This window comes from Balaenoptera musculus, chromosome 1, assembly GCF_009873245.2.
Source record: "Balaenoptera musculus isolate JJ_BM4_2016_0621 chromosome 1, mBalMus1.pri.v3, whole genome shotgun sequence".
Lineage (NCBI taxonomy): Eukaryota > Metazoa > Chordata > Mammalia > Artiodactyla > Balaenopteridae > Balaenoptera > Balaenoptera musculus.
The window spans coordinates 18,723,872-18,747,656 of NC_045785.1; the positions used below are offsets into that span (position 1 = coordinate 18,723,872).

The 23,785-nt window shown below is 54.4% G+C and overlaps 1 protein-coding gene across 4 annotated transcripts in view; it reads right to left on the reverse strand.

Annotated features, from left to right (window-relative positions):
* Window positions 1-23,785, reverse strand: part of MYOM3 (myomesin 3) — a 46,761-nt gene that overhangs the window by 18,127 nt on the left and 4,849 nt on the right. For 2 of the 4 annotated variants that reach the window (XM_036849455.1, XM_036849454.1), the window contains exons 6-20: window positions 20,091-20,186; window positions 18,368-18,456; window positions 16,579-16,623; window positions 15,959-16,099; window positions 14,278-14,439; window positions 13,509-13,650; window positions 12,336-12,535; window positions 11,597-11,650; window positions 11,084-11,211; window positions 8,137-8,320; window positions 5,369-5,543; window positions 3,285-3,406; window positions 2,700-2,887; window positions 2,338-2,464; window positions 1,027-1,205 (exon numbers count right to left, since the gene is read on the reverse strand). In XM_036849455.1, coding sequence (XP_036705350.1) covers window positions 1,027-1,205; window positions 2,338-2,464; window positions 2,700-2,887; window positions 3,285-3,406; window positions 5,369-5,543; window positions 8,137-8,320; window positions 11,084-11,211; window positions 11,597-11,650; window positions 12,336-12,535; window positions 13,509-13,650; window positions 14,278-14,439; window positions 15,959-16,099; window positions 16,579-16,623; window positions 18,368-18,456; window positions 20,091-20,186 — 2,032 coding nt within the window. Of the gene's footprint in view, window positions 1-1,026; window positions 1,206-2,337; window positions 2,465-2,699; window positions 2,888-3,284; window positions 3,407-5,368; window positions 5,544-8,136; window positions 8,321-11,083; window positions 11,212-11,596; window positions 11,651-12,335; window positions 12,536-13,508; window positions 13,651-14,277; window positions 14,440-15,958; window positions 16,100-16,578; window positions 16,624-17,749; window positions 18,342-18,367; window positions 18,457-20,090; window positions 20,187-20,701; window positions 20,834-23,785 lie in introns of those variants that run through there. The other 2 variants (XM_036849456.1, XM_036849457.1) reach the window with 2 other exon arrangements.

The window sequence follows — 23,785 nt, forward strand, 5'->3', positions numbered from 1 at the left end:
ACAAAGAAGGCCTGTGAGACATGCTGGCTTCAGAGATGGATTCTGTGAAGTCTGCGATCCTGATGGATTGTCTATTAGTAATTTGTGTCTGCTAAGAACGCTTCAGTGGACACCTTTGTTTTCTGACATGACAAATATGTGTGAGTCGTGTTTGTTATGCCAGGAGAGCTTTGTTTGCGCTTTCCCTTCTACATGAGTGCAAGTGAAAACAACCACCACAGGTGAATAAAACCAATGATTCTGCTAGATTTCTTATTTATCCAAAGAGTTTAGAGTTTGCTTCTCATTTCAATTAAGAAATGCATATATGCCTCTGTGTTCATTAATGTACAATATGATATACATGTTCTAAATGTTATCTAACATATAAATATCCTGCTCTGTATTGTGCTTTTTTTTTCTTAGCCACATATGGTGGATATGTTTCTATGTCACAACATACACGTAGCTCTACCTCACTCTTTTTTTTTAAATTTAAAAATTTTTATTTTTTATTTTTTTAGCTCTACCTCATTCTTTATATTATTGCCACTCCTTCAGCTACCGTAGCCTTTACACTCACTGACACTGAGTCCACATTAAGGATACACTGTGATTTATTTAAGCAAGCCCCCTACTGATGGACATTTAAGTTGTTTCCAAATTTTGCCTTTATAAACAACGCTACAATGAGCGTCGCTGTCCTTAGGTCTTTGCACACTTGACTAACAGTTCAATCCTAGAAGCAGAATTCCTAGCTCAAGGGATGTGCATATCCAATGCTAATCTACCTTGCTGATTATAAGTGAGGTTTTAGGGAGGAGTCTGAGCAGCATGGAGCGGGTTAAGACCAACCGCTGGCCAGACCTACTACCGACTCGCTGCGTGACCCTGGCTAAGCCACTCCCCCTCTCTGGTCCTCTGCTGCCATGAAGTGAGGGCAGTGATCTCTGAGGGTCATTCCAGCTTTGATGTTCTGTAGTCCTGCCATATCCTGTGGCAGGGAAGGCTTAGGGCGGGTCAGAGGATGAAGGGGCAGGGACTCACCCTCAGGTGGGTGTCAGAGATGGGGTCTGGAGTGACCGGCTTCCACTGCTCAGAGCCTTCCTCCTGGACACTGATGCAGTAGCCTGTGACCGGTCCGGCCCCTTGGTACAGTGGGGGCTCCCACGTCAGCATCAGGGAGGTGGCCCGCACTTCAAACACCCGCACGCCATACGGGGGTCCTGTGGGAAGACGGGGTAGAGAAGGAGATGGATAGCCAAATGGCCAGCCAGCCAGTCAGGCAGTGGGCGGGTGGCGAGTCAGCAAGCTTGTCAATCTTTCAGTCCCAGCCAGGCCTGGAAGTGCCTGCTCTGGACATGGTGGGGACCTGGCCGGCCTTGGCTTCATGGCAAAGCTTGGTCTGTGTCTGCAATAGAGTTAACTCTTCAAAGCGTGCTCAGTATCACTTCCTCTGGGAAACATCCTTGACCCTCCCCATCCCTGTCCCAGACAGCATTAATCTTTCTAATCTCTTTGCTGTTTCAGTGTTTAACGTAGAAGCTCAGGGTGTGGACTCCAGAGTCAGATCACCAGGGTTCATGACCCAGCGAACACCCTTTTTCAGGCTATGGGGACTCTGGGCAAGTTACTTAGCCTCTATGTTCCTGTCTCCTCGTCGGTAAAATGGGGATAATAATAGTTCTTATAAAATAGTGCTGTCGTGAGCATTAATGACATAATTTATGGAAAGTGTCAATACATAGTAAGCACCCAACAAATATCAGTTGTTTGTAACTGTCGTTGTCTAAAGCGTCACGCGTAGTGATGATCTGCCACTCAGGTAAAGGTTTTGTGCAGAAAACAGAACTGAGCTGAACAGAATGATGGAAGATCGTCATCCTTCCTTCCTAAGGGGGAGATGAAGGGCTAGTTTGTGAGAAGGCTGATGGGGCTGCGGGAGTGGTGCAGAGGGTGACCAACCTGCCCTGTTTGTCCAGGATTGGGACACAGGACTTGCGGTGGTAATACTGGGAAAGTCCTGGGCAAACTGGGACGAGTTGGTCACCTAGCAGTGTGCCTTTGGGGTTTGAGATTGGTCTGTGTTGAGAATCGGAGCTCAGATGGGGTGTTGAGCTAGAGGATAATTTGGATGGGGGTACAGGCCCAGTCAATGGCCAAGGTCAGGGCTCTTGACTTGGCAGAGTTAAGACTGTGTCAGAGGTTACAGGGGGCAGGGGTCTGGGGTTTGGGACAGACAGAGCAAGCATGAATGCACAGCGAGCCCAGCGGTAGCGGTCATCTTGTTTGTTAGTTTGGGGAGGGGGAGGGGAGGGGAAGGCAGGTGCTGGGCTTTGGCACCTCCCAGCCGCTCACCTGGCTGAGGCATCGTCCACTTTTTGCACTCAAACAGGCTGCTGGACGCCGACAGCTCTCCAACACCAGCCCAGTTTACTGCCCGGGCACGGAACTCATAGAAGTGGCCTTCATGAAGGTCACTGACCTTGAAGAGCAAAAACACAGACCGTGAAGGCGGAGGGTGGGGAGTCAGGGGACGAGGTTCACAGCAGGAGGTCTATAGGAGCTTCAGATAAGATTGGTCTGCACTTGACAATCAGCTGGATTATCGAGGCACCAAACCTGAGGCCCCTCTCAGCCTCGGGACCTCCAACCCTGACCCCCCGCTCTCCACCCACACAAATCAGGACAGCAGGCCAGTGGCCGCACTCCAGCCTCACCTTGCAGATCTGGGTGGGGATGGGCTGCTGGTTGACCGAGCGCCAGTTCAGCTCCTCCGAGTCGTGCTGGTCCAGGAAGTAGCCCAGGATCTTGCCCCCTCCACGCCACTTGGGGGGTTTCCACCCAATGACCATATCATTTTCCCCACAGTTCAGGAGGGCGAAGTCATATGGGGCAGATGGTATAGCTACAGGGAGGCAAGGGGGTGAGGGCCACTGCTCCCGAGGGGCGGCCGGACTGGGCAGTGGGGCCCGAGGGAGGCAGCGAGCCTCCCCCAGCGGGTGCCCACCCTGCTCTGGGGCACGGACTTAGCCAATAGCGTCCACTGGTAATGCTGACTCAGCTACGTGCAGGGCACCTGGGCCTCCGAGCTGGTCAGACTTCACCCCATGGCCTCAGGCCGTTGCTACTTCCTCCCCAAAGGAAGGGGTGGTCGGGGTCAGCACCAGATCCCCTGAGAAGGCTTCTGCCCCATGGCCTCTGGAGTTGGACCCTCCAAGAGGTGGTCGATAGGCCCCCTGCTCTCTGCTCAGCCCAGGTCTGTCCCCAGAGGTGTGCAGGCTGCACCTGCCGCTTGGACTTACCAAGAGCCTGCTTGACCTTGATGGGTTCGGTGGCGGCTGAGCTCTCCCCAACTCCAGCCTCGCTGACTGACCTGATACAAAACTCATACTCCTGCCCTGTCCTCAGCCCGGGAACCGTGAACCTGGGAGAGAAATGTACAGCCTTCAGGAAAGGCCAAACCAGCAGCATGGAGACATTCCTGAACTTTCTAGAACAACCTTGTGGCGATAAGTGGCCACCAGCGTGGTAGGATTTGAGGCCTCAGTTCTTGCCTAAAGACCTTGCCCCTGCCCCCAGAGTGATGCCTGCCCCCTGGTGGATGAGGTCCTTAAGGTTTTAAAGGATGTAGCTTCCAGAGCCTATCATTAAGACGCAAATACGCTGGGAAAGTTACCAGTTGAAGGCCCAGGTAGCCAACCCCTAAACTGAGCAACCTCGTACATCTCTAGGACTTTGGGCCTCGTCCTGGAAACACAACAGATGGCTCTTCTTATCTGTACGGTTGCTGTGACTAAAGCACAGAGTCCTTTTAAAGACCCCTGAATTATCAGCCAGAGACATACAAGGACACTCTGGCTTAGAGAAAAATGTCCTCCCATCCTGTCTCTTCTTGATAAGACCCAAATTGTGAACCTCTTTTTTCCCTTTTCACTTATCAACATTTTCCTGTAGCAAATCTTGTTCTACAGGGAGCTTCCCTCGGCCAGTTGACCCCGAGGAGTTGAATGTTGGAATGTCAGAGGGGCCTTTATAGATCAGACCATCCAGTTTCTTCATTTTACAGGTAGCGAAGGGCTCCCCCAGAAGGAATGGGGTGAGCCAAGAGCACACAGCCAGTTAGGAACACAACCTGGACCGAGCCCGGGTCTCCTGAATCCCAGCACAGCGCCTGCCCGTTCAGTATTCATTCATTGAGGTCTTTTTTGAGCATCTCCTGTGAGCCAGGCTCGAAGGAGCTCGTGGAATGGTGGTGGACCAGACCCTGCCTCCCAGCTGAGCTCCCTTCACACCATCACCCCAGGCAGCACCCCTGGGCAGCAGTGTTTAGCCTCTTTCCAGCCCTGACACATGTAACCGATAACATGCACACATGTGACGAGGTCCCTGGATGTACCAGAGGACCACGCCACGTCCCACATGTGACACATTCTTCCGACACGCCACTTTCATCACATGACTCTCCCTCAGCCCCTGTCCTCCCCTGCAGGGACGCACATCTGAATGCAAGTCAAGGGAGAGATGTCATCCTAGGGATAACCTGGACTCCGAGCTCATTGGTCCAAAACCCGATTATTCTCCAGCTGGAGAACTTTAGCAGTGACAAAGCATGAGTGACCGTGAGGCACCGCGTGCCAGAGGGGCACCAGGTCCTGTCCCCTTTTCTGGGTGAGATAATCTTGGGGCTCGCAGCCCAGGGTGAGGGGAGCCCACAGGTGTGCTCAGGGCCCAGCCGGTCGTCTGATGGAAAGGGAAGGGGGTGGGTGTCACCACCTGAGCCCCTGACCCCACAGATCCTCAAAACGGAGAGAAGTCATGAGTCCAGAAGCCTCGAGGCTTCTGCCTGCAAGGACCTGGGCCACCGCGTGAGGAGGGCGACTCAGAGGGGAGTGAGAGTGGGATAGGCAAGAGCACCGGAGTCTGAGCCGAGGTTCGGAGAGGGCGAGTCTCCGTGTAGGGCTGCCCGGCGAGGGAGGGGCAGGAGGGGCGGGTGTGGAGCCTGAACCCCAGCCGCCCTGGCTGCACTCTCCGCCTCTCTGTCTCTAAGCTCCTGGAAGGACAAGACCTAGCCAGTCACCACTACCTGCAAACAGCACGCTGCTGGTGAGTGCTTGCCGAAAAGGAGGCTGTCTGGGTCAAGTCCACTTACTAGCTAAGTGAGCTTTGGCAAACTCCACTTAAACTGCTCTGTGCCTCGGTTTCTTCATCTGTACAATGATAATAGAAATAATAGTCCTAAGTTCATAGGATCGCAGCCAGAACTAAATGACCTAATATATGAAAAGAACTTAGAACAGTGCCCAACGCCCAACCGTACCGTGAATGGCAGGCTTCATTATTTTTACGGCCCTGCCCTAGTGCAGGAAGGGGGTGGGGGCAGACTCACCTGTTGCCCTGGATGGGTTTGTTGTTAACTGTTTTCCACTCGGATGATCCTGCCTTCCGGGAGTAGATGTAATAACCCAGGAGCTCTGGGCTGTCTTTCACAGGATCCCAGTTCAGGGAGACAGAGGTCTGTGTGTCTCGGAAAGCTTGAACTTGAGTTGGAGGAGGGAGAGTGGCTGAAAATCAGAAGTGTGGACTGAGTGAAGATGCTGAGTTACACGGCTGGGGAGGGGGAGGCGTGTGGGAGAGGCGGGGAGGTGCGCACATGGCAATCACGGGGGGCACGTGCGTTCCAGACATGCCCTGGGGCTTTGGGCAGCTCTTTCCTAGTCCCAGAGGTGTGCTCCAGACTCTTGTATTCTGAAAGTCTTCTCTCATCTTACTTCCAAACATCTCCGCTTCCTCACTAAAATCCCCATTCATTAATCCTTACTATCGCTCTCTCTCTCTTAGAAGTCACCAGATCTGACAATTTTCCTCAGCCTTATCTTTGATCTCTAGGAAACTTCATTTTATTTGCCTTGAAACTTTAACTTTCATGGCTCCCTGAGACTATGCTCCTTGAGGTAGGGTTTGCCATGATGTGTTAAATGGACAGATCTGGATGGATGAAGAATGGATGGATGGATGGATGGATGGATGGATGGATGGAAGAATGGATGGATGGATGGATGGATGGATGGATGGGGATGGATGAATGGATCAATAGACTAATGGATGGATAGGTCGATGAATAGATGGATAGATGGATGAAAGGATGGATGGATGGATGGCAGATACAGGAACTGCCTAGTTCTCTTTTTACTTCTCAAACTCCTTACACATCCTTTTGTGGCTCCCCCTCTTTCTTTTGTCCCCAAATGTGGGACTCCTCCAAGTGTCTGTTCCTTGACTTGCTCCATTTTTCTCCTCTTTTCTCATCTCAAGTGTCCACTTATTCCCATGTCTTCAACCCTCACCTCTCTGCAGGTGACTCCCCAGGCTTTACCTCCAGGCCTGCTCTCTCTCCTGAATTCTAGAGCCTCATCTTCCATTTTTCCCTGGACACCTCTCCTTGTGTTCTGGTGGTGCCTCAAAGTCAACAGGCAAAGGCTGAACTCAGCATCCATCCAACATAAATCCAGTAACTACTGAGTGCCTGCTCTGAGCCAGGCTCTGCATTTGGCCCGGGGGAAGTACTGAGAAACAGACTTGGGGTCCTGGGCTCAGGAAGGTCCTGTCAGCAACTTCAGCCTCTCAGGTTGAAGACAGTGTGACAGTGGATGAAGGCTGGGTGGCGGGAGAGGGTAGAAGGAGGGCACTCAGAGGCCCCACGTGTCCAAGAGACCTGATTCTACCCGTAGGCAAGAACTTGAGCTGAGGGCATCCATGTATGGAGTAGTACTCACCCACTAAAATCATGATTTCAAGACCTGAGGATATGTTTGTGGTATAATGTTAATTTTAAAAGGTAGAATGCAAAGCTCTACTTGTGGTTTGATTGGACTTTCAGAAAGATGCATTAGCATGCATGTGTCAAAGGCCAGAGGCCCAAGCACCTAGATGCTCACAGTGGTTACCTTTGGTCAGCGGAATCCTGGGGTGGAGGGAATTCTCTTGCCTCCCTCCCTCCCTCCCTTCTTCTTTCTCTCTCTCGCTCTCTCGCTTCTTTTGTATTTTCCCATTTTTGTACAATAATTTCACTTTCATAATACAAGTAAATGCCTTTTCTTTTTTCCTCTCCTCCCCTCCTCTCTCTTCTTTTCCTCTCCTTTCCTTCTCCAAACTGTACCAGAACCTTGCCCTAAGGCTGCCTTGTGGTCCAGAGACTGCCCACATCCAATCACAAACCACTCACTGGCCAGGCCCCTGAGTCAAGACTAAATGTTAACCAGACCAGAATTAAAGAAAAACTGCATTTGCCCACCAACCTATTTTTTTATATATATATATATATATATATATATATATATATATATATATATATATATATATATATATATATATGTATTTCTTTTCTCTACATTATTGAAATAGTACAAATCTAGGACTTTGAAATCTTCCCCAAACAGGCCTTGCAGCATATCAGGCTCTTCTCGGACGGGCAGTGCTGCAGCTGGGTTCCTTAAAGGACTAGTTGGTGATGGCAGCTGCAGGGAACCTTCTGATCTTATCAGAATCCAGAGGCCTCAGAGGAGAGAGGGAACCCCGGGAAGTCAGGACCAGGATGGAGCTGCCGCTGGGAGACTCAGGAAGGAGCCACAGGTGGGGGCTTCAGAACAATGGGCTTGGCAGGTGAGGACACCAAGGTTCGCAGCTCGGAAATGACCTGCCCAGGCCCACGCTGTGCTGCAGATGAGAGGGGTCCCACCTGGTGAGGCGGAGCTTGGGGTGGGACCAGGGAGAGGGCCGGAGGCCTGCCCAGGGGCTCACTCCTGGCTGCACAAGGTGGGGTCAGGCCCTGGTTGGAGACGTTTAGAACTGAGGGACCACTTGGTCACACTCAGATCCTGTGCTGGACCTGGCTGGATTCTGCAACCTGTGAATTGTTGATCCAGAAAAAATGTCTATACTTTCAAGAGCTTCCTGCCCAGAGAAATGTATCAATAATTCTTGATGGTCTAAAACTTTACAGGTCTGTGATCATGTTGCTTTTCAGCTTCGTGACAGGTAGAAGTGGTCAAGGACAGAGAAATGAGCATGGCTCTGTCCCTGGAGCCATGGGGTCCCGAGCCCTGGACGCTGACAGCCTGGCCTGGCCTGGCCCCATCTCCTGCGTCACACAGGTACCTGGCTTCCCCCTCAAGGCGATGGGCTCGCTGGGCTCCGAGGGATCGCTCATGCCGTGCTGGTTTATCGCTCGCACTCTGAAGACATACGACTTCCCTTTCTCCAGATCCAAAAGGGCGAATCTCGGGGATTTCACAGGCGTTTCTGAGTTGATGGCCTCCCAGGTGCCACTACCTATGACCGACTGTGACAAGGGAGAGAAACTTGCCTTTGGTTAAGTGGTTGCCTTCCCACATGTGCTCTCACTAACTTCTATCCTTGGCCCAGGCTGCCCCTCAACACCTGAACTCTGGATCCACCTGCCTCCGTGACGTCTCTACCTGGATGCCCATCGAGCATCTCACATTCAACAGAACTGACCCTGGAACTTGCCCCCATGCCAATGCAGCCCACACCGAGTTAGTGGCACCCGTCCTTTCAGCTGCTCAGGCCAGAACCCTGGGAGCCATCCTGGACTCTTTCTCTCATTTCTCATCCCCCAAAGATGCTCTGTCAACAAACCCAGTTGGCTCTACCTTCAAAATTTATCCAGAGTCCAACCATGGCTTATCACCCCCATACTCCCCTCCACAACCCTGATCCAAGCCACCATCGTCTCTCACCTGAGTTATCTCAATAGCCTCCTAACTGGTCTGCCTGTTTCTACCTTTAACTCCCTTCAGTCTTTTCTCCAAATGACAGGCAGAGGCATCCTTTTACAACACAAGTCAGATCACATCCGTGTCTGCCCAGAACCCTCCCAAGCCCCGCATCTCCCTCAGAGCGAAATTCTCCATGGCTTGACTCCTGCCACCTGTCTGGCCACATTCCATGCCCCCCTTTGCCCACTCACCAGGCTCTGTGTCCCCCTGCTGTTCCTTGATGGTGCCGGGCCCAATCCCTGCCTCTGGGCCTTTGCACTTGCTGGTCCCTTTTCTTGGAATGCTCTTCCCCCAGAAATCTCTGGTTTGCCCTTTATTTCCTTTGGGTCTTTACTCAAAACTCACCTTCTCAGGGTGGCCTCCCCAGCACCACCACCCCCCCCCCATATGAAAGGTCAGCAGCCCCTCCCTCAACACTTCAAATCCCCTCCATGCTTTCTGTCTTTCTCCTAAGCTCCTACCATTAGCAAATGTGCCAAATACTTTTCGGATTCATCTTCTTTGTCATCCATCCCCCACTCCCTACTCCAATCTCAGCTCTGGAGGCAGGAGTTTGTCTGTTTTATCCACCACTGAGAACAGTACTGACGCGTGAGAGGTGCTCAGTCTATGTTTGTGGGATGAATACATGAGTAAATGGATGAATTCTCACAAAACTCTGCAAAGTAAGGGTTAATTTCCCCACCAACGAGGAAATTCAGGTTCAGGAAGTTTTGGTAACTTGGCCAAAAGTCACGCGTCTAATAGCTGGCATATTCGGTATTTAAGCTCAGGTGTGGGTACCCCCCAAAACCTGCTACTCTACATAGCATCGGGGCCCCAAAGGCAGCCATAAATCCTGTGTCTCTGGGTAGATAGAGGGTGAAGAGCCGAGGGTGATGCAGGTTAATAAGGCACCCAGAGGCCACTTCTGCTGAGTCTGGGTGTGAGAGTTAAAACCTAGAAGCCCTGGGGGGACCCACTGACCCTGCCCTCTCTATGCTTTTCCCTCCCAAGGCCCACCTGGCTGTCAGTAGCCTAGAATCCAGGTAGGCTAAGAAATCGCTACAAAAACCAAGGAACATGGCTGAGCACCACCCACTGTGTGCCAAGTTCTGTTCTAAGTCTTGACGTGCTTTAGTTAATTTGATTCTCACATCAACCCTATAAGATGTACAATTATTATGTCTATTTTATGGAAGAAGAAACTGAGGCACAGAGAGATTAAATTTCTTGCCCAAGGTCACACAGCTAGTAAGTAGCAGAGACAAGATTAGAACCCAGGCAGTCTGACTCCAAGGTCTTAACCATTATACTCTATAGCCTCACAAAACAAATCCTCCATTATCCATAGCTTTCCCATGTCAGAGAAATAGGATCACCTGTGAATGTGCAGAGAGGCCCATCTGGACAACGAGAGCCAGAGACTCTTCCCTGGAACATTTTTATTCCTTGATTCACTAAACCTGTACTGTCCACCTGCCATGTGCCAGGCACCGTGCTGGACCCAGCGAGTAATGAGAAGGTAAACCTGGTGTCTTCCTTTAGGGGGATCAGAGGCAAAAGCATCTCCTTGGGAAGGGTTTACAGTCCTAGGGCTGCGGGCCCTGGCTATGTGCTGCTTTTATTTCGTCCTCACGGAGTAGGGTCTCCATTCTATGCTGGAGGGCTCAGAGAACTTAGCACAGTAGCTCACACAGCGAAAGTCAGGATTGGAATGGATCTTAACACCATGCTGTTTTTTACTCTGCCACGATGCCTCCCCTCCACTGTGAAATCCAGTTCACATGAGCTGCCCCCCTCCCCAGTCTCCCGCCCCTACTCTGCCCCCAGGGAGAACTGCCTCCTGGTGCTACCCGCCTCCACCCCCCATACCCTGTATGTGCTGTCTATCAATGACCCTAGCAGGTGGGCACCATCCTGACTTCCCTCCCACCCTGGCCCTGGCCAGGGTTAGGTGTTCGACCCAATGTGTGACCAGATGCCAGACAGACTTGGGTTGGGGGTGTACGCAGGAAATGGTGGATCTTACTGTTGTTACTGTCTGTGTCTCTTAATTTTGTGTATTTCCGTGAACAGCTTCCGGAACTGCCATCCGTAACTGGCCTCTCGGGGCTGGAGGTAACCTCGAAAGGTCATTTAATCCACTCCCCTGCCTCTGTGCAGGGTTATGCTCAAGCCTTCCAGGCAGGAAATTCTCTTCTCTTCAGACCTCCACAGGGGGCAATGCCGGGGTCTCCCAGCGCCTCCCTGAACACCCCCCCACGTCCTGGTAACACAGCGTGTCTATTTCTCAGGCCGGCCTGGGGCCCTTGGGGGCTCCGTACCTTCTCCAGGAAGTACGTCAGTGGGGCTTTGCCCCGGGGTCTTGGCTCCTCCCATCCCAGAACCACATAGGCCTCGCGGATCTCGCTGGCGTGGACATTGGTCGGGGGCGAGGGAATGGTCACGAAGTCTGGAAGCAGAGCCATCCAGGGGCGGAGATGTGTGGGCCATCAGAGACCCCGAATCTCAGCCCCTCACTTCACTGAGGAGGGAACTGGGGCCCAGAGAGGGGCAGGAACTTGCTCCAGTCACCCAGCAAGGCCAGGCAGAGCCAGGGCCAGAACCCAGGTCTCCCCACGTCCTGCCGGGACTTTCCCCGACGTCTACTTCCTCGGCGAGGGGCGCAGTCGCCCACCAGAGAGTCTGGCCCCTCAGCCTGGATCCTACCCGCGCTCGCCTCCCCACACCCTGCACACGACAGCTTCTGCCTCTGGGTTCAGTTTGTGGCCCAGAGTTTCCAGAACCGCAAAGGGGGCTGGAGTCTTGAGACAAAGTGTCAGGAGGTTCACACGTACCTTCAGAATCATCTGTGCTGACCGTGATCGTTTTTCCCATGTCAAAGGGGATCTCTAGTGGGGAGAAGGGAACATGTTAGGGGAGAACTAAGGGGTGCAGGGTGTGTGTGGTGGGCGGGGTCAGCAGGCAACAGGGAAGGGCCTGCCCCACTCTGGGTGCTGATTCCTCCCCCGCTCCTGGCTCTGGCCTTCCGGCCCCTCACTGTGGGCATTCAAGCAGGTCCATCTGGGCCCCAGCGATCTCAGGGGTCCAAAGTGTAGCACTGCTGCTCTTGGACCCCAAAGATGCTCTGTCCTCTTGGGACAAAGAGGGACAGAGAGAAGTGATGGGGTCAGATCCCTAGGGCACAGCAAACACAGATCAGGCTGGCTCCTCAGGGCTGAGGGCTGTGTCCCCCCCACCGTCCAGGCTGGGGGCTTCTGAGGCAGGACGGTTTTCCTCCTTTAGATTAAGGGCATCTGAAGAGGGTGCTGTGGTTTTACCCCAGATTAGCATCTTGTGTGGACAGGTTTGTGTTTCTTACATCAGACGAGCTGTACGTTCCCCCTCCAGCTAGGGGTTGCTAAGGACAGCACTGTGTCTCCTCCATCAGATTAGGGGTTCCTGAGGGCGGGGCTGTGTCTCCCCTCCTGGATCAGGGCTTGGCATGGGGGCTGTGCGCCTGTCTCCTGCGTGAGGCAGTCCTGAGTATGCCCTGACTGATGCTCTGGAATGTCCCTGCAGGGCCTCTGTGCCCACCTGTCTTCCTCCGGGCTTCCTCAGGGTCGCCCATGGCAACCGGTTCCGAAGCCTTGGAGGGGATGCTGCTGCCGGCTCTGCTGATGGCTCTCACCCGGAACCGATAGCTCTGGCCTTCGGCGAGGCCTTGGATTGGGCACCGACAGGTCCCGCCGGGGGTCTGGTGGCAGAGCACCCATTGTTCGGACTCGCCCTGGCACCTGTGGGAGAGAGGCCCCGGCTGCAGCCCCTGCCCACGACTCACATCTCCCCAGTTTGAGCCTCTTCCAGGTCCCTTCCCCCCGCTGGGCTGCCGGCCCAGCTCATCTCTCTCCATTTAAAAGCCCGGCTCCAACCTCGGGCCCCAGGAGGCCTTCTCACCATCCTCCACCAAGCACGGTGCTAATCAAAATAGCTAGTGCCTTTCATGGAGCTTTCCTGCGTGCCTGGAGCTGTGCTGTGTCCCTCCACACCCGTTATCTCGTTTAATCCTGACGGTCCTCACGGTTAGGTGTGATTACCTTCACTCTACCAACAGGATCCGCGTTTAGAGAGTGAGATGACTTGCCCAAGGTCACACGGCTTGTGAGTGGGCGAGTTAGCCTTTCCCCCGAGGGCTGTCCACTCCCTGTCGGAGTGCATTCCAGAGTGACCCTCGGAGTCTGGGGTCTCTGCGCCCCCCGGGGTGCCACTGTCCTCAGTACTGGCTGGATGGGGCCGCGTACCTCAGTTTCCTCATCTGTAGAATGGGGCACTAGAGAGTCCCCCTCCCCCTTAGATAGGGATTGTTGTAAGGATCCGAGTGGCTGGATTAGGTTACCTCCAGCTAGGGCCTCGGAGCCGGTGGCAGGTGAAGGAGGTGGGATGTTCTGGGTCTTCCCTTTCCTGGTGTGCCCCCTCCCTCCCGCGTCAGTGCTACTCCGTCTCCGTCACTCAGGGAGGACAGCCTCCACACGTGCTCAGGTTTCAAGCACTGATGTTTGCCCCTCCCAGTGTCAGCTCCTGCTGTAAAGGGTCTAGAGGGCAGCGGCTGACTCCAGGGGTGGACACCCTTCTACTGCCCCTAAATAACACATCTACCTCCTGCCCTATTCCAAGGACAGGCATGGGGGTCCCTCTTTCCTGTGGCCCCCACTCTTATCCTCACAGAGCCATCTACCCCCATGGGCTCTGCCACTGAAGAGACCGACTCACAGCTCAATGGAGTAGCTGGTGATGGCGTTGCCACGGGTGTCGCTGGGCGGGGTCCACGTCAGGATGAGGCAGTCTCTGTTCACGTTCAGGCATCGAACATTCAGGGGGGAGCCTGGAGCCCCTGGCTTCTCGGCTGCAGCATCTGAAGCCCGGGGTGGGCGGGGGTGGGAAGAGAGTTGGGGGGAGGCTCTTCCAGTCAATGCCCACTTGGCGACAGACTCCCTTCCATTCTCACCCCTCGTCCTCTTCTCATTAACCACCCCCCAGGGGCTCAGTTTGATCTTGAGGAGCAGGACCTGAATAACAGCCTCTTCCTTTCAAACAACAGCATCTGGGGGTAGGGGGTAGGAGGACTGTTTATTAGGGGCCCATTCTATGCCACACACCTGAATGATTGGCATAATTAATCTCTGAGTCCCGGCGCAAACCCCCATCTTACAGGTGGGAAAACTGAGTCTCATAGAGGAGAAGTGAATTACCCCAAATCACCCAGCTAGTGAAGTGGCAAAGCCAGGAGACAGAAATCAACCAGGACTAGAATGATCCCAGCCCACGATCAGCCCTCACTCTCCAGCTGTCTCCGCGTCAGACTCTCAGGCTGTGTCCCTTTGGAGGGTCATGGGATGCACAGGGATTCTTAGAGAGACTCTACCCCAGCACCTCCAATATATAGCATGGAAACCGAGGCCTCAAGGAGCAGGGACTCGCCCAAATGTCCCACAGCAAATCAGTCAAGGCAGAGCCCCGGTCCCTCCACCCCCCGCCTCACCTCTCACAAACACATAGGCCCTCTGCTCCCGGAGCCCAGAGGGCGAGGGCACCTGGACCGTGTAGAGACCCTCGTCCTCCTTGTAGGCGCAGGACACCTTCAGGGACGCCTGGCGGTCTGCGTAGAGCATCTGCCGGCGGCTGGAGGACTTCAGCAGCCTCCCTGCAGGGGGAGGGGTCCAGGGTGAGCTCGTGGGGGATCTGGGCCTCACCTGGGAACCCACAGATGCTCTGGGGGTCTAGGCAGAGGTGAGCTTGGCCTGGCTAGAGCCTGAGGCTCTGCTGGGGAGCTGGGGAGGGGGTGGTGACCTCTAGGACTCTACCAAGGTGGCCTCTGAACTTTCCTCTGCAGAAGGTTTGAGGCGGGGCGGGGTGGGGGGGGGCGGTGGGTGGCAGGGCCGGGCCCAGGGAAGGGGCTGGGGCTTCAGTGAGGTAATGAGGGTTCAGGGAAGTGGTCGGCGGCTCGGTGAGCGGCTCGGTAAGGAGTTGGAGGTCCTGTGAAGAAGTGGGAACAAGAGAGATGGGGCCCTGTGTGAGGGTCAGGGGCTCTTTGGGATGCTGGGGGCTTGAGAAAGGAGATGGGGCTCGGTGGGGAGGGATTGTGAGCTTAATGGAGGGAGGGGGGCCTGTTGAGGGGGGTGGGGACTCAGGAAAGGGGTAGGGGACTTACTGAAAGAGTTGGGGTGTCAGTGAGGCAGGTGGGGACTGGGCAGGTGGGACCTTAGTGAGGGCAAGGGGAAGGGGCTCTGGGGCTCTAGGCCTCGCCCTGAGGTCCTGCTGTTGGACCATCCTGCTCCTTGTGCCACGCGAAGGCCCCTCCCTCCTGTCAGCACCTCTGTTCCGGAAGACCTACAGGTCTGGGAAACCTCTCGGCCTGTTATCGCAGCTGTTTCTCAGGGCTTGCGGCTTTCCCACTCCTCCGCCCCAGCCCCCAGCAGGGGCAGCTTCCCTAGGCTCAAGCTCTGCGGGGTCAGGGGGCTGTGCTCCTGGCCCTTTGGCTGCAGGCCTGGTCACGAATGGGGCAGGAGGTCCAGCTGTTCCTCTCCTCCCTGGCTGACCGGCCTTCCCCAGCCCTGGCCCATGACCTGCCCCCCCCCCACCAGCATCTTCCCGCTCACGAGTAGCAGTTATGTACCTGCACTTACAACCCTGACTCTGAAAAGCCCAAGGCAGTTGTCACAACCTGCCCTGACCCTCCTCAGGCTGACCTGCTCCTGGCCTTGGCCTCTGTTCTTGTTGCTTCAAATGTCATCACCTACCCCTAGGGTGCTGATGTCGAGCCCATAGATGTAAAGGGCTGGGCTGGTGCCTGGCCAACCACAGGCTCTCAACGGGCAGTGTGCAATTGTGTTTTGGCTTCCTGCTCCCTCCCGGATGGAGAGCCCCTTGAGCTCATGCATGTCTGTTCCTAACCCTGCCCTGGCACCCAGCACAGGGCCTGGCACCACGGGTGCTCGGTGACACTTTGCAGGGTGACTTGATCTGAACCCACCTGGCTGTGCTCTGCTTCCCTCTACCTCATTGGCACCCATCGCCCAGCTTGTACCAGTTAGGGGGTGGGCATAGCTGAGTTCCTCTCTCCACCGGGGGCCCCAGAGGTGGGGGTGGAGCCAGGGCTCTAGTCCCTCTCTGGCTTCCACCTCTGCCTCTGAAGGTTCGGGGCCAGGACTAGGGGTCCTCACCATCTCGGAACCACTGGATGTTCTGCTTGGCGTCTGACACATCTTCCGAAAATAGGCAGGACAGGGAGAAGGATTCCTTCTCACGGGCGAAGACTGGTTTCAGCACCGACGTGAATTCCACGTTGGGGCCAAACATCAGTCCTGGGCGGGAACAGAAATTTAGGGCAGAAGTCTTCTGAGGCTGCCAGCCTAGCCTGGGGCTTAGATGGGAGTGAGGACCCTTCTGGGGTGTCCCCACTCCTCTGGGTCAGGATTCACAGTTTTGCAGGTGGTGTTAACAAGGAGAAGAGGGGGCCTGATCCTGGGGGCCAGGGTTGGGGAAGAGATTTCTTTAGGTGGGACCAGATGAGCTGAAACGGCAAATACTGGTTTGTCTTTTTGGATTTGCCTTTCTCATTCAGTTTTGGCCACTGAGAGTGCAGCAGCTGGAGGCAGCTCTGGGGTGCCTAGGGACCCCAGAAACCAGTCTACAAGTATTAACAGTTTATAGGCAAACCACCCGTGGACATCCCTTTGTGGGCAGTGGATGGCTATATTCTAAAGGGGACTGTTGGGGGCCCTGAAGAGGAGCCCCAGACACCCTCCTCCCTGAAGGCCCATCCCTCCCCCAGCCTCCTTACTTTTAAAGATCTCCGAATCGAAGCCAGCATCCTTTCCCAGGTAAGCTGAAAACCCAGAGCAAATGGAGTTGGAGAAGGCTCAGAGCCCACGTTCCTACTGGATTTTGGAGGCATGGCCTTTGGGCGTGGGTTTGAATCCTGATCTGGCAGTGGCTCCCCCATCGGCTTGGGGAAAGTTTCCTAGCCTTTCTGTGCCTCAGTTCCTTCCTGATTCCTCCCTGATGGTGGTGGTGGTGGGGTTCTGAATACATGAGTTCACATGAACAAAGCCCTCAGCAGGAACCTGGCATACAGTCGGTGCTCAATAAATGGTGGTTTCCTTCCTTTACCCAAATCCACCGGCAGAATCACAGTCCTGCAGGTGGAGCCTGGTCAGACTGGGATTTCTGGTGGGTCCAGGGCAGCGCTAAGAGAGCCTCCTGGAGGCTTCAGGGTGAAGTCCAAGGTGGTGTGGACACGGACCACCAGGGGATAGTGAGAACAGTTTTTATTCACATAGCGTGTACCACGTGCCGCTTATTAACTCGTTTAATCCACAGAAGCCTTGTCTGTTGTTGTCATTATTATCCTCTCATACAAATGAGGAAACTGAGGCATAATCACCTAGCGAGCACCCCAGCAGCCTGAAGCCAGGACATGACACTGGTCCCTGGGATGGCCTTGATGGAGGAGGGATGGGGATGTGGATGAAAGGATGGGAAGGATGGGCAGACAGAGGAAGGCAGGGCCCAAGGGCCCGATGCCTGACCTTGCAATTGACTCTGGGCACTGCCTATAGGGATGGCTCAGATTCCACCCAGAGAGCCTGGCCTGGCAGCGGGGACAGCTGCCTCCCAAGAGCTATTTGGGGAACAGGGCAGAGGGGTGGAGAGGCTGTGAAGGACAGTTGAACAAGGTCCGATGAGAGGCTGGGAGGTGGGAACTAGACTCCGGCCTGTCTGCTGCCCTGTGTGTGTGTGTGTGTGTGTGTGTGTGTGTGTGTGTGTGTGTGTGTGTGTGTGTGTGTGTGTGTGTGCACGAACCCACACACGTGTAGCTTCTCTCTCGGGGCCCTGAGGGCAAGGCCTTGGGCTCAGAGGTGTGGCCTCCTGGGCTGGGCTTGGCCCTGGCCTTGGGGTCGGGGGAGGGAGGGTAAGCCTTCCCCCAAGAGCCTGATCCAGCCAAGTTTTACCTAAACCATCTCATTTAATCCACAGGAGTATCTGAGGGAGGCAGTAGGGTTCCCCCTTTGCAGGTGGGGAGGTCAGGTAAGTGAGATGGCACCCAGGCTCTCACGGCCAGTCAGCGCCAGAGGCAGCATGTGGACCGGGGTCTGGCAGACTCCTGAGCGTCTCCTCTGCTTCATGCTGTGACTAACCTCCAGGAGGCACCTGAGCCAACTGGGGAACATGCACCAGAAGCCAAAAGGGGCCGTGGGGGTCAGGAGGGGAGTTGGTAGGACTCGGCCTTTGCCCCTGAGGACCGCTGGTAGCCAGGCCGCCCTCCCAGGGGCCCTGAGCTGGATCTGGACCTAAGCCCAGCTCGCTGGGATGAGCATGGTCTTTGGGGACAGGCAGGTGGGGTCCCCTTGAACAGGGATGTAGGTTGTACAGTCTGAGGGCGGAGACTCTCACTTGCTCTGAAGGCCCCTGGGAGCGGGAATCCCGGGGGCTGCCCTGGTCACCTGATCCCAGACCAAATACCCCTGGGCTGGGGGTCCCTCCCCGAGTCTGACGCAGACTCATGTCCTCATCTGCTCATGTGGGGCTTGCTGTGGGCTTTCTGGCCTGTTGGTGACGGCAGGACTCACTGCGGACAAGGACTTTGGCGAAGGAGGAGGCCTGGCCGTAGGCGTTCTTGACCGTCACTGTGTAGGTGGCTGCGTCCTCAATGGTGCATCTGGAAAGGAGGGAGGGAGATGTTCCCCCCGAGATGGCTGGGCTCCACGGGAAACTCAAGTCCCCGTGCAGGTGGGGTGTGGGGGGAAGGCGGGGGTTAACAGGAAGGCCTGGGGGAGGGCTTTAGGCTCTAGGTCAGGGCCTGCCTCTGAGAAGCTGGGGGCCTTTGGGCTGCCACTGTCCCTCTCCACGCCTCCAAGTCCTCCGCTGAAAATCTCGGGACGTAACACCAGCCTAAACCACCTCGGGTGAAAGTGCTTTGAAAATATGATTGTTATCAGAACACTTAAGCTAAGTGACTTGTCCAGAGTCCCAGAGCAACTGGAACTCAACCCAGCTTTGAGGTGACGAGCCCTCTCCCAGGCACGGCCTCTGGCCCTATCAACACCTCCAGAGCAGAACCCTGGAGCAGTAGTTGCCCCAGGTACACTGCCAGTCTGCGCCAGAACTGGGCCGGATGCCCAGGGGTTCTCAACCGCAGGCCTGGGTCTCACCACCAGCCAGGACTGCCTTGTCTTGTTCCCAGTGGAGGCTTGGGCCAGCTCCATCCCAGGGGCACCATGGTGGCAAAGAGGGTAGATGGTAGGACACAAGTCACACATCCAGCCCCATCAGCAAGCAGAGAGGCCCCTTGGTGCCCCCTCACCTCCCCTGGCTGCTCAGGGCAGGAATCCCTCTCGTTTCAAGGGCCGGTTCCATGTGTCCCTCCAGGCTGCCCAGCCCTGCATGCTCTTCCCGACTGTGCAGCCCACGGGGCACCTCCCTTTGTAGCCTTGGATGGTCAGGTATTTATGTCCATGTAGCCTCACTTTGTTTCTCGAGGGTCCTGTTCACATTTGTGTCTCTGAAGCCCGAGCTGGTTGAGGTGGAGGGTTTGGTGTATTGGAAAGAACCCAGATGGAGAGAACTGACTCAGACCCAGGCCCTGCCCTGTACAAGCTGCGCAAGACACTTAATCTTTCAGAGCCTCAGTTTTCTCATCTGTAACACGGACAGAACAATGCTTCCCTGCATTGTTGAGAATGGTGGTGGGCATTATCAACCATATGTGTAAAGCAGCAAGCACAGGCCTTAGCACCCGGAGGAATTCAGCACCTGGCAGCTCATACGAATAATGCACACTTCGGGGCAGACGGTACTCATATTCTCCCTCCATACATCCTGCCTCTTCTTTTAAAACCATGCTTAAGACTCACCACCTCCTGAAAGACCTACCTAATTCTCTCCTTCCAGCTGCTTCCCCTTGCACGTGTGTGTGTGTGTGTGTGTGTGTATACATGTGTTTTCTCTCCTCCAGCAAGGAGCTCTCCCCGCATGCCTAGCTCAGCATTCATTCAGTCCTTGCTGCTAGCCTCTGAGTCCAAATTTCTCACCGCATATTCCAAGGCTTTAGAATCACATGGGGGTGTCTGTTAAATACAAATGCCTGGGCCCCACTTCAGACCAATTTAACCTGACTCTCTGGGGGCAAAAGGAGGGTACATCCCACAAATCAGTATTTTAACAAGCACCCCAGATACTTCTGAAGATGAGGCTGACTTGGTTCATAGCTCCGAGGAAGGGTTTGGACTCATTGCTCTGGCTGTGGTAGTGCTAGGACTGGGGGCCGTGGGTCTCTAGGGCTCATGGTCTTACCTCCTAATCTCCAGTGTCAGCAGCCCATAGTTATTGGTGATTCGGTACTTTCCGGCAGGGAAGAGGCGGAGATCAATTCGCATGTCATTTTTGTACCTGTAGAGACACAGTGGTCTGTGGAAGGCAGTGTGATTCTGTGTGGGAAGGATCCCGAGCCTCTCAGACCTGGATTCCAACCTCGGCTTTGCGCTGCTTACCTGTGTGACCCAGGGCAGCACTTTCACTGCTCTGAACCTCAGTTTTCCTCATCTGTGAAATGGGAATAATAATTGCACTGACCTTGTAGGGTTGTTGTGATGATTAAATGGGATAAGATACGTAAAGCTTGAAGGCTGTACATATCACTGGTCCCCAACCTTTTTGGCACCAGGGACCGGTTTTGTGGAAGACAATTTTTCCACAGACAGGGAGGGGTGGGGAAGGGGATGGTTCAGGGGTTGGGAACCCCTGCTGTAGGTGCTCAAGGGTTCATTCTCTTCTGGAGGGTGAGAAGAGGGAACTGTAATTAGGGGTATCTGCCTCTCCCCCTACCAGTGGTATCCCCCAAGGACCAGGCCCCAGCTTTTCCTTCCTCTCTGAAGGGGGTACCAAGGAAAGTTCCCCATCCCTACCTTCTTGTCAACCCCAAGGACAGCAGTTCTTGATCTCAGTTCTTGTTAAAATCACCAGAGGAAGCTTTAACAGTCTCCATGCTCAGAGTCTGAACGTAAGCCTTTGAGAATTTGCACCAGAAACTGCTCATTGTTCTCCAGTAGCCATTCTCCCTCTTATTCTAAAGTAAATATAACATGTTTCTTAGCCTCTCTTTCTGCTAGGTGTGGCCATGTGACTAAACTAAGTCTTGTCAGCAGAAAGTAAGTACAAGCTTCTGATGACATCCTTTGCCCCTTTTCCCATCATCTTTCCCTCCATTCTGTGGCAAGAATATGGCCATGAGGGCTGTATCTCGAACCGGGAAGGCCTGAGCCCTGAAGCAGTGTGAAGGAACAGGCCTGGTCCCTGAGGACTCTGTGGGTGGAGTTGCCATAGCAGCCCTACCAGGTCTACATCAGACATTTACATGAAAGAAAAAAAAGATCTATCTTATTTAAGCCTTTAAAAAAATCTCCATGCCCAGTCTGAAGCCCAGATCAATGAAATCACTTACAAGAAATGTAAGTGATTCACTCACAAGAAATGCTTACATTTCACTTACAAGAAATGCTCAATTTGAATGAATGCCACCTGGGCATGGGACCTGGGTATCAGTAATTTTTAAAATTTCCCAGGTGATTCCCAAGCATGGCCCCGCAGATCGCCCTGCCCGGCTGTACCCTGGATACTTCCTTTTGTTTTCTGTGAACTCTGGGGTCTGGTTTTCTCTGCCACAGGCACTGGACAATGAGGTGGACTTGTGTCTGTCCACAGCCCACTGGGGTATGTTCTGGAGGCCTGAGGAGTCGGGGCTAGCGAGTGAATGTCTGTGAAAGTTAACTTGCTGTGTGACCTTGGGCAAATCAGTCCCCCTCTCTGGGCCTCTGTGTCCATGAGAACTTTGCATGAAAAGTCAGCCCCAGTGGTGGTTGAGGTCAAAGAGGAGGCCTTGGCCAAGAGAGGGCACCCCAACCTCAGTATATCACCTTCCTTGGACAGCCCCCGCCCCGTTTGTCTCCATGGCAACCAAACAGTGCTGTGCCCACGCCCCACTACACAGCCCCCAGGCTGTGACCTCTTCTGAAAGGAGCCCAACTAAGTGTCCTGTTGGGAGGATGGTGCCTAATCTGCATGCCCAATCTTTCCACGTCTCCCAGGTCTGGGGGCCAAGGTCAGCCCCCCCACCCGCCAGCTGTCAGGAACATTCCAGACAACTCAGCCTGGCCAGCTTTCTGCCTTTCCCAGAAAAAGCAGCAGCTGCAGCTCTGGGCTCGACCTGGACAGCCAGAGACTTGAGGTCTCATTTTGTCTCTCTCTGGGCTTCAGTCTCCTGCCTGTACCTGAAGGATGAGGCTGAATGGCAGCCAATCATAAAACAGCATTAAGTGAGACAGCTAAGGCGAGGCACCCAGCCTAGAGCCTGGCTCAGAGAGGCCCACATAAAAGAGTGAGATTTTTATTATTTTTCTAGGTTTATTTTTCCCCTACATATTCTGGTGTTTTTTTTCCCCCTCCCCCCACCCCTTTATTTTTTTAATTTTTAATTTTTTGGCCATGCGGCTTGTGGGATCTTAGTTCCCCCACCAGGGATCGAACCTATGACCCTGGCAGTGAAAGCGCCGAGTCCTAACCACTGGACTGCCAGAGAATTCCCCATATTTTGGTGTGAGATTTTACTTTTGAAGGCTACTTGGCCTGGGAGAGTGATTCTGACATTAATGAATTGTGGCCAGGGCTTACTTCTGCAGTGTAAACATAGCCAGCCTGGGCCTTGCCTAACTCGCCCTGAAGTTGCTCCTGCATTCAGGAAGTGCTCAGTATTGCTGAATGAATGGACTCGGCTGACAAGCCTGGACAGCCAGGATCTTCCTGCTGACCGGGGGGCTGGGTCTCTACCAGGGCCTGGGCAGAGCTCTGGAGGCCAATCCCAGGATGATGTGTGGCCCTGCCGGAGGTGATTGATGATGGGAAACCAGATCCCAAAGCCAGGAGCCCCGGGGGCCACCTGAGTCCCTCTGGCTGGAGGTGGGCCTGGCCTTGGCCTCTGCCACTTACAAGAAATGCTCAGCTCCTTGTTGTGGCAACCTTGCTGGCAAGGGTGGAAACAAGACTCCCTCCCAGGAGGCTCCCATGCAATGCCTTAGATGTGGGCCTCAGTGCCAGGGCAGGGCAGGGCTTGGCTGTCAGGCCAGGCCAGCTGAGCAGCTGACCCCCACTTAGCTCAGGCTGGCTGTTGGGAGCAGTCCTCCTCCCGGACTGCCTTGGTCCCCAAGGAATTTGAACGAATGCCACCTGGCAATGACCAGCCCCAAGGCCACCTCCCTCAGAACACTTTTCTTGATTGCTCTTGGCCTAAGCTCTTTTTCTTTCTCTGACTTCTGAGGCATTATATATGCTTTAAGGAAAAAAAAAAAGAAAAACCAACTGTAATGCTCACTTTGCTACTCTCTCCTACTCTCCACCCCCACCCACCAGGCCCATTCAGGAGGCTCCCGCCTCTGCCAGCAAGGCTTCGACTCTGTGGTTCTGTTACGTGTTCATTCCCAGGAAAGGCACCTCCTGCTTTCCCAGCACCTTTCAAGTTCTGAGGGCTTCCACGTTGTCGTGGCATTAAATCCTCACCACGTGCAAGCCAGACAGGAGGTCTTCAACCCATTTTACAGAACAGGAAATGGAGGCAGGACCAGAGAGGTTAAGAGCCATAGTTGAGACCACACACCAAGTTGGCAGAGAGAGAGCGAGGCCTGGGCTCCTTCTCACTGCAGGGCCCCTACCCTCCCTGCCTCCCCCCATCTTCCTGCAGCCCCAGAGATGTCCAGCTCAGAGCAGCTGCCTTCACATGCCACCAGAATCGTATTTTTATAAGCGCTGACTCCCCGGGCAGCCCAGACTTCTAGCCCCAGGCTGGCTGGGAGGCAGCTAAGAATAACCCCTCCTGAGCCTCCCCAGCAGCTGCTGCTCTGTTTGGGGCGGGCAGAGCTCAGGGTCTGTGGGTCTGCAGCTTTTCTAAGGCGGCAGGAACTTCTAGGGGAGGGGCCGGGTCCCTGGAAGGGAGGTGTTGG